The sequence below is a fragment of the Styela clava genome, chromosome 12 (genome assembly GCF_964204865.1).
Source record: "Styela clava chromosome 12, kaStyClav1.hap1.2, whole genome shotgun sequence".
Lineage (NCBI taxonomy): Eukaryota > Metazoa > Chordata > Ascidiacea > Stolidobranchia > Styelidae > Styela > Styela clava.
In genome coordinates, this window is record NC_135261.1 from 18,098,567 (window position 1) to 18,109,114 (window position 10,548).

Below are 10,548 nucleotides of genomic sequence, written 5' to 3' on the forward strand. Positions count from 1 at the left end.
CAGGATTTACATGTTTATCCTGGGGGAGAGGAAAGCCGATAAGACGAAGTAATCATATGGCGAGCCACAGCCTTTGTTCAAGTTACCAGTCCAGAGTGGATATGGGATTAGTAAGCCAGTTATTTTTTCGGAAGCAATGACTTGATGGTGGAGGAAGCTGTAACCGGCCAGCGGTTACGTGAACCACCCTACGGCGGCAAGGAGTCCAGTAATCCGTTCTCACATGTTCATTCCTGCATGGGATTCGAATCTGCGAACCTACGCAGGGTAATCAGAGATCCGTTGGCGAGCATATTCCTAACGCTTAGCACAACGCGCCACACCGCCAAGTTAGTTTAATGAAGAAAAAAACACTAAATATGAAGATAAAGAAAAACTGGTTACGTGATCCTCTATCAGGTGCTGGTCTTCTTCTGTGTCCTTTTGCAGACGCAGGACGAGGTGGACGACTAGATGCAGGTTTTTCATTTGATTCTGCTTGTTCCTCTTGATTATCAGGGGCTTGGGGTCTTTCCTGAAAACATTAGAGAAGTGGTTTTTAACCTTTTAGGTGGAGCGGAATACTAATGAACATTCCAGAGACTCGCGGAACCCTATGTAATACTTTTATTGTCTGGTTTGTATAAATTATATATATATATATATAAAGCAAAACCCGATGCTAGCAAAACAAAAAGATCTTTAAAGTGTAGAAAGTTGGGACCATGTTCACAACACAACGTAAATACTTCTAGTTGGCATGGCACAACCATTTTTGCATATGTTACTCCTAACCCTCACCTGACTATGTCATTCAAAAATTACGTCACTACGACGTAACAGTAACGTAATAAGGCCCTCCAAACTATTCTAACTGTCATCCAAGACACACAGACGATCAGATCACCCAAAATCGAGCAAGCCATTTATCTCATTTTTTGGTCGTAACGATCCCGATATGAGAGAGATCGCTGGCATTAATGAGTTCGTTATCGTTGGAGAAGATGCCATTTCGGGCGATCGTAGCTATCATTGGCGTGATTGTGAGGTCGTACTCACATATTTTTTGGATGGCGGAGTCAGGTGGGGGTTAGGAATAACATATGTAAAAATGGTTGTGCCACGCCAAATAGAAGTACTTACGTCGTTTAGTGAACATGCGCCGAAAGTTGAATAATAGTGGCAAACCTAATAGATGTTTGATTATAGCTAAAAAATATACCTATATTAAAATAAACTCTCAGATTTAAATAAAAATTTGCAGAACCCGTGGACTATGCTGGCAAAACTCTATATTGCAGTGGCGCCCAGTTGAAAACCATTGCATTAGACTAAAATGAAAAAATTTGCCAAAACTAAGTCAATAGTTGTTCTATGATCCCCCATCTTCTGGTTGCTTCTGAATTCTGGTTTAATTTGATAATTCAGTCTTTCAAATTTATATGAAATCTTATCTATTTATGGATATATAACCACATTACTATGTCGCCCATTTCAAGTCAGATCTGGGATAGACATCGGGGTATATAAGTTTTTGTTCAACACTAAGAATACATTTCATATCACTTATTATAAAAAATATTGTGTTTAGAATTTATTCCGAAAAATACAATATTCCACCACTACAAAAATACCAAAGATGTAGATAAAGAAGATTCAAGGGCTTAATCAAACCCCATGATAACAAATTTTACCTTTGTATATTATCAACTATACATCCCAACAGTGGAGGGAATTAGAAAGTTTTGAGAAGAAAATTTTACTCTGTATTTCCATGTCATATTACTAATATTTTTACTTACTTATTGTAATACACATATGATATAAGCATACATTATAAATTAATTAGGTTGTACAATAGCCAGAGTACAAGTTGCGCGGATCGCCAGCAAATGTTCCATTAAAGAATGGATAACAAATGCAAGTAGGTTTTATGGGTAAAGTATATGAGGATTATGAACTAAAAAATAGGCCAAGGGAGAAATGTGTCAAAAAAGGTTGCGAATCATTAAACAATACCTACCTCTTCACCATCTATCTCTCTCTCCCTTCCTTCAGATTCCATTTCATTTCGTTCAACATCTTCTTCTCTCCTCTTTAATAAAAAAAGAATAAATTCACAATAACAAATTTCGGAAAATAGTGACAAATTATACACACCTATGAGATGATGTTCCATTATTGAATATGAATTAAATAAGAATATAGCATATGGAGAGTTATGTGCAAAAAGATCACAAGCTCTAGTAATGGCTCGTGTATTTCATTCATATGGTATTCATTTAGTTTTGCATTCATCAGAATACAAATCTGGTCGCTCCAGAAGTGTGTGTACCAATATGGAGGCAACTAATTTTGTTCGCCTACTTTACATCAAGTTGTGTAACCTGGTACACCTACTACAGGGTACCCAAATTTGACTGAGATTGATATAGTCATGCAAGGATTTTGTTATCTGCATCAGTTAAAACGCAATGCAATTCTCGAACAATATTCCAAGCTTCATAAATCCCAGAAACAAGTAAGCATTATGATTCAAACAGGTTAAATTGAAATGAAAAATGAATGCAAAGCATGCTTTATCCATGCCCCATACTCGATATGCAACAAGTATAACATATGTTATTATTCAGGTATACACCACCATTAACCCTTTACCAACACCTCCAAGACAAAATAATACAAAACATACCAGTTGGTTAAACTAGCAGAAAAAGGGGATAATGACTGTTGCCAGTTTCTTGTTAAAATATACTTATTGTCAGCCTAGTTACTGAATTCTGAACCAACCTATATGTCTCATGCAATTAATAAATTTCGATCTTTTCAATGTTACTCGATCTGATATAAATAAAATATGATTCTTCTTTACCTCTTACACCACTGGCTGCATGAATAGCCCTCACTCTGGTATTCTCAAAAATATTGGATAAATATCTGTCGTCATAAAAAATCACGTTTCTGACTGGAAATCTACATGTTTGATATAGTAACTACCCTGCAAGCTTTTTGGAATACTGATTTATACGATCTGCAAGTTGAAACTCGGAGAGTCTTGGATGAAAATAGTATTACCAGAATGTAGTATTATAACAAAGATGGAGTTACCACCATGCAACACAGAACATTTTGATTATAACATTATGACAAATGTTTCGCAACCAAAATTATTAGCATCACCGATGTACCGATGTGTTCTCATAATATGACAAAACCCATCATCACAGGGTAAATCAGAATTATACTATTCTAAAACTATTTCTTTATCCAAGAAATGTTTGAAATTGAAATAACTTCAATTCGTAAAATTTTCATGTGTATATCGAATCTGAATTTGAAAAAAAAAATTTTTTCTTACGAGAAAATATGCTCAAACTAGGTCATGTGCACTCACTCAGAAATATAGGATGAGTGAAGTTACGAACGACCGTCGAGTGCCAAGATCTACTGAGAGTATAATATACACTAAAATAAAAATTTTGCAGTTGTAAGATGACTCCTTTAACATTCCTTTTGGTTTATGTGCTATCAAGTTTGAGACGATAATGAGACTTACCGACAGGGGAGTGATCATCTATGTCTGATAGAACAATTCTAAATGCAACACCATTGATACCCAGTCATGCATGATTCAAGTTATATCACCATAGGATGTTATTCGGCCACCATACATATACATGCATGAAAAATTAACAAATTTTTTATTTACGGATAACGATTTTTTGCGGCGACTTTTCTCATTGCGGGATTCCTCTGTATCAGATTTTTTTCTTCTAAGCGATGATCTTGAAGATTTCGTTTCCTTGCTTGGAACTCTCTGAAGATTTTTCGTTGGTGACTTTTGTTCCTGATTTTTTTTAGGGCTACCTTTTTGTATCGGCTTTATTTTAGTCTTGGATTCCTAAAATTCATAATTTTTTTCAAAAGAGATAAATTTAAAATAAAATTCAGTAAAAATCCTTCAACATGACAATCTACAACTGACCAAGGGCGGTTCTGGCCTGTCTAATTCAAAGAAATACATATTTGAACTAAACTAAAAAACCACACTGGCATATCAACTAGATTTAATTGTTAAATAGCTGTCTATACTCAACATCTAACTTTTCTCATGTAGGCTATTCAATGTTAATTTAATGATAATATGATTCTATTCTCAGATATACCTCATAATTTCTTCTATTCTGAATTTAAGAAAATAATGAAAAAATAAATGTTGAACAATATGACTACATGAGAAAGAAATCTAAAAAAAATTGACTCAGAATTTTATGGATAGTGTTTTGTTATTTAATTATACCTTCTAGTTGTGACGTGAGGTAGAAGGGGTCCAAGCATTAGATATAACTATATTGGTAAGGTATCCCAAGTTGAAGATCTTGGGTTAAACCACATCACCAAGGATGTTATAAATTAGGGAGGCAACGCCAAACCAGAAAATCTCCACTCTTTCGAAAAATAGTGATTACTTGTCAAGAGCCTGCTCTAAACAAATGCGACGGAACTTGAAAATTTTCTAATTGTTCAAAATGATCATTCAAGAAAATGTCCATAAACGCAGAAAATATCAAATTGAAAGAAAATTTATCACATGGAATCAAAATATATTAATTGTGTAATATGTTAAAAATCAACAGGACTGGGTAGGACGAATTAATTATGTCTTGTTTTCCTGTCAAAACAATATAAGTCAAGATTTCTTGTAAATTTAATGAACCTCGATTAATGAACTTTTTAGTAAAATCATACACAGACAGAAGATCAAGTGCTAAATAGGGAACAATTTTTTTTCAGTTTTGTAAAAGTAATTAGGAAATTTATAGGTTCTGCTTATTTGGGTCACGCTGTATCGACAATCTTTTCACTTGTATATTATGAGTGCTAATTAAAATTTTGACTCGAGAAATTGAAACAAAAAATACTTTCGTGTATACTGACCTTTCTCTCTTTTCGGTCTCTAGATCGTTCTTCTTTATGACGATCTTTATCTCGAGATTTATCTCTGCTACGTACGCTCTCTTTTTCTTCATTTCCTTCGCCTGTCAATAAAAAAGCATGAAAATAATAAAAATTCACAAAGTTCAAGTCAATTCATCTGGAACAAACTATTGCAATACTCGGCTCAGACTTGACACTGTATAAGAGGTCCTGGCCTGGGTTTCAGCACATGGGTAAGCCACGAGTATAGCCAGCCCAAAATTTTGGGCAGGGCAACACTTTTTTTAATATAATGCTTACCAGATACAAGCAGCCATTGATATCTGATGATATCTTAAAGGATCTCTCGCACAGACCTACTTCGCTGTCCGAGTAGGAGTAATACAAGCACACATTCTTATCTATCTCGGTAGGTTCATTTGGAAGAAGGATTGATTGTAAGCCAAGAAACATTGGCTTATTTGGCTATCAGTGAAACATTGTTTCGAATAGAGCAAAATAGTGTCATGGAGGGTGTACAAATTTGACTCATGCTGGAAAAGCCACAAAATTGGTTTTCAAAAACACATATGTATCATCTGTGTGATACAATGAAAATTAACAGCACTGGGTAACCCTAATTTATTATGTCCTAAATTTCTGTCAAAACGATATAAGTCAACATTTCTTGTAAATTTGTTACAGAGTGACAAAGAGTTTAGTAAAGAATTCCCCTTAATAAGCAAACACAAAGCATTATCTTCTTATTTTAGTTGCAATAACATATTTAGGAGGAATGGCAAAAGATGGCTTATTGTTCAGACTAATCAAGGCTGGAAACAAAGATTTCTGATTGCAAGAACAAAATTTTCGTACCCGCACCTTGTTCTTTGTTTGACTCTTTGTCTCTGCTTCGTTCTCTTCTTTCTTTTCCAGCTGATCTCTTACGTCGGTCGCTACTTTTTTCTCTTTCAGGCTATGATTAGAATTGTGAAACCATACTTATTATTGGCGTGACGGTGTGGCGAACCGTGCTAAGAGTTGGGAATATGCTCACCACCGCACCTCTGATTACTCTGCGTGGGTTCGCAGGTTCAAATCCCATGCGAGGATAGTTATGTGCGAGAGGATTTCTGGACTCCTCGCCGCCATAGGGTGGTTCAAGTAACCGCTGGTCGGTTACGGCTTCCTCCACCATCAAGTCCATGCTTCCATAAACAAATAACTAACTAATCCCATACCCCACATGGAAGGGTAACCGGACGAGAGGCCGTAGTTATATGGTCGCCGTCTTATCGGCTTTGATAAATATGTTAATCCTATCCTATTAGCTTTATATTGTTTCATCACTATTTTGGCTCTGCCATTTGGGTGTGACCCTGGGACCGCCATCCAGGACTAGGCGTCGGAGCAAAACAAGTTCATTCCAAAAATGAACCTTTTTTTTAAATAACGAGCTGTACGGCCCAATGGCATCAAATTGCTAAATATCAATTTAAATGGCCTAGCTAATGCCTACTTCCATTGAGTCAAGATCAGTTGTATCATGCTTTCTCTTGCTGCTACATAGTGATAAATTAGGGTCCTAAATTTGTCATAGATATTGGATAAAGATTAATCTAGCGCGATTCTTACCTTTTCATCTCTGTCTTTTTTCTTCCTTCTTTGTTCATCTGGTCTTTCCCTGAAATCAATTTGGCCATTCAAATCTTGAATCGTAATTTCTTAAGTCAGACCAGAATTTTTCTCTAAAAGTCGTAACTAGAGCTACCGTAGTTAGGTAATTTTGAAACTTTTTAACTTTACACTCAATCAATATTACAGTCATTCTTATAGTATTGTTTAAAACTTTTCTTATTTATTAATGTTATTTCATGTTTTCATACTCCGGGCCTGAGACACATTTATCTGTGATGTGTGAGGCAATGAAAGACAAGGCTCAACTATGAAGTATAACAATAATTATCCAAAAGTTAAAATTCAACTAAAATGGGCGAAATATTATTACAACTCGCAGGGAAATCAAATGCACAAATGACGACAACGATCAGAAAAACAGAAGACAAAGAAATAAGTTAAGTCATAGATTTCGAAGCCGTAAAAAAATGATGTATTTGTCAAAAGAATTATCCGCCACCAGAATATACTTTTCAAAATCATGGAATGCATTGAAACTATTTACCGCCAAGTTTGCCTCCTTAAATAATTGTAACAATGAACCGAGCCTTTTCTTCTATGGAAGGGTGGTCCAAACCCAGGCCCACGGGCCACATGTGGCCCGCCGCTTCATTATCTGTGGCTCGTGTCACATTCGGAGAGTAATCAAAAAATAGCATTTCGAATTGTTTTGTAATAAAATTAATCAGAAAAAAATCTTTTTACATATTGTTACACCACTAATGTCACTGAATTGACTAGTGTTATGGCTAGTTGAGGCAACTAGCGAAGTTGAATGATGTGCTTGACAGTCTAAATTATTATCTGGCTTTCTATCTTTTTGGTCGGGAATACATGCTAACAATAGAAAACTAAAAATCTAATGCGGATTCTATTAGCCTTGGATGGCAATGTCTGATAACTATGTGTTTGCACAATAAAAGCGTCTGTTTTGTATTGCACTGTTCACCTAATCCTGGCACTATTGAGGCCTGCGAGCAATGCAAAAATGATTTTGTGGCCCGCGGAGCTGACAACCTTAGACCACCCTGTTCTATGGCATTGCGTCAAAGCATCTGTAGACCATTTACTTTAAAGCATGTTTACAAAATATGAGTGTTTATTGAAGGTCCAGCAGCCACTGTTTCAAGAGTTGGTATTACAAAAAAAAAAAGCTGAAATTCATTTTAATAATAACCTGTTTTCTTTTCCTTCTTTCTTTTTTGAAGATCCAGTGGGAGGTTTCTCTTGAACTTTTGATGATGTTTTCTTACCAGTGAGGACTTGTTGAACTGCATCATCTGATGAAACCTATATTAAATTTTGAACAAAATATTTGATTCTCTTCCTAAACAAGATTCTAGTCAAGAAAACAAATACACAAAAATATCAGAAAAATTAGACTTAGAACATAGTTAGCATGTGTCTCTTTGGATTTCAAATAAAAAGTTGTGGCTAATGAGAATGACATCATTTTTTCCCCAAATAGCAAGTATATTATGGAGGTTTTGTTAGATGACAATACATTATGTATTATTCACTGTTTAATTAGCTTATGTCTCGTTTTATCTGAAGAAGTTAGGGACTATAATCTAATGGAAGCTCTCAAATATGCTTGCTATTTCATGGGGAGAGATTATGATATTCTTATTTATCTTTCAATACTATCTCGTTCAAGCATCCTTGTGGCAACAACCACTTCATATGAATCTGAAGTAGGCAATGAGAACAGACCTGCAGTTCGATACACAATTTCCTACTACCTCTAATGAGATGTTTGAAATCATGTTTCCTACAATTAGCACTTAGTAGTAAATTAAATTTCAATTATGGTACTAATGATCAACAACATACATTTTTATGAATACATTTAGCAATCGCTTGAAGTAATTCATTAGTTTTCTCAGGCTCGTGTCCTGCGACAATTTTTGATGGTCTAGCAGCTAGTTGGTCACCAGATACTATTGACACAACGTCGATAACTTTTTGAAGAAATGCCATTTTATCTTCTTTTGCCTAAACAAAGAAGAAACTGCTAGTGAAAAGTGTCCATGCATCTGTATGGAGTAAATAACATAACTATCTAAAAACTGAAGGGTAAAAGGATGAGAAGACTTGGATGGCCATGCATGGGTTATTAATGGCAACAGTGTTTTCCAATCGAGGTGAAATTTAACCCCAAAGAAAAAAATTTATGTTTTACCTGAGGAAATTTTTCTCCATAGTATTACTAATATCTTTTACTTGTGTGATATTATTATAATACATATTTTTGCCTACATTATAAACTATTCAAATAAAGCATACAAAACTCAGAGTGCAAGTTATGCAGATCACTAGTTTATAATCCATTATTGATTAAAGAACAACCGAAAACAGAACTCTGACATGTTGGGGAAATGAGCCAAGGGGAGAATGTATCAAAAAAATTTGGTACCACTGGAAGATATTTTCTTGCCCTGAACGATTACAAAAATTTGAAGGCCGTAAAAATCTCTCGCTTTCCATGTATAGGATCCCCAACAAAATAAAAATTAAAAATTTTTTGGTTAAAATTCAGAATAGGGCCTTATTTCTTTGCTTAACAGAGAGTGGCTTATTCACGGCAAGATGGTTTATCTAAACTAATAATTACTGTTTTTATTCCCATCATTTATGATGAATGCGATAAAAAATTAAATTATATCTGACTAAACAACTTACAGACACATTCTTAGAATCCATCTCTGATGAAGTAAACAGTCCATTTAAAAATCCTGTTGTTCTGATCACCTAGAAAGTTTGCATATTTGTTATAACAATAATCAACAGTACATTATTAGATATCAGCTAGTACAAACAAGACGGCGCTCCAGAAGTGTGTGTTCCAATATTGAGGTAACTAATTTTGTTCGCCTACTCTACATCAAGTTGTGTGGAGGGACTGAAACATATGGGGAGGGCCCGAACTCGTTACTGAACTAACATAAGGAAAATCGGATTAAATTATGGCCGAACCCTAACCTGGTACACACACTAATTTTAATTGTAATCATTCTGTCTTTATGACTGTATTTAGATCAGAAATCGTATTAGTCTTAAATACAGCTGAGCAGTAAAATGTGAGAATTTTTTACAAAAACTGTCATTTTCAAAACCCACTATCGAATACCCTGAACAAATCAAATGGGTTATGGACAAATATGATAAAAAATCATAATATTTTGTAAAAGTATTTTCGTTTTTTCCTTTGTGGTACTAATTGAGTAAATTATCACATTAACCATTAACAGCTTTTTTCTATTTTAAACCCAAAATATTGATGATGTTTGGCAATTATTATTTGGAATAGCCAACTATTTCATATATTGATTGATATGCCAATCCTCGCTTTTAAAGGATAGTACATGCTTAATTTAGGAGGCAAATAATTTTCATCAAAAGTCACACCATCAAGATCGTAATTTTGAGATATAACTTATTCAAAAACATTTTCATACAAACCTCTGTGAATATATCATGTAGAAATCGAAACGGTGGTTTTGAAAGCAACTTGTCCGTCAGTGGAGGTTTTTTAATAATCTTTCCGAGAGTATCTCTCGTCTTTTTCATTACTTCTTCTCCCATTTCGAGTATGATTATTCAAATTTAGTATTATTGCTCAAAATCTTTAATAAAAAAGATGTATATTGGAATATAAAGTGTATTGTATTTACAAATTTCGAAACTTACCAATTTCAGAATTTTTATGAAATTTGTTTAGAATGTTCACCAAATTGGATAGGATAGGATTTACATAATTATCCCGGGGGAGAGGAAAGGCGATAAGACGGCTTATCCATATGGCGAACCACGGCCTCTCGTCCGGTTACCATTCCAAGTCGGGTATGGGATTAGTTAGTTACACTGTCTTGTTTGTTTTCGGAAGCATGGACTTGGTGGTGGAGGAAGCCGTAACCGACCAGCGGTTACGTGAACCACCCAACGACGGCGAGGAGTCCAGCAATCCTCTCGCAC

At 35.0% G+C, this 10,548-nt stretch overlaps 1 protein-coding gene across 5 annotated transcripts in view; it reads right to left on the minus strand.

The window, feature by feature from the left end:
• Positions 1-10,196, minus strand: part of LOC120329351 (TRAF3-interacting protein 1-like) — an 80,424-nt gene extending 70,228 nt beyond the window's left edge. For 2 of the 5 annotated variants that reach the window (XR_013479582.1, XM_078118504.1), the window contains exons 1-10: positions 10,036-10,196; positions 9,256-9,324; positions 8,407-8,568; positions 7,751-7,863; positions 6,532-6,580; positions 5,773-5,872; positions 4,918-5,018; positions 3,689-3,880; positions 2,003-2,074; positions 385-514 (exon numbers count right to left, since the gene is read on the minus strand). Coding sequence is in view for 4 of the 5 variants with exons in the window: in XM_078118504.1 (XP_077974630.1) it covers positions 385-514; positions 2,003-2,074; positions 3,689-3,880; positions 4,918-5,018; positions 5,773-5,872; positions 6,532-6,580; positions 7,751-7,863; positions 8,407-8,568; positions 9,256-9,324; positions 10,036-10,158 (1,111 nt within the window). In the remaining variant the exon portion in view is untranslated. The remainder of the gene's footprint in view (positions 1-384; positions 515-2,002; positions 2,075-3,688; positions 3,881-4,917; positions 5,019-5,772; positions 5,873-6,531; positions 6,581-7,750; positions 7,864-8,406; positions 8,569-9,255; positions 9,325-10,035) is intronic. The other 3 variants (XM_078118505.1, XM_078118507.1, XM_078118506.1) reach the window with 3 other exon arrangements.
• Positions 10,197-10,548: the final 352 nt, after the last annotated feature.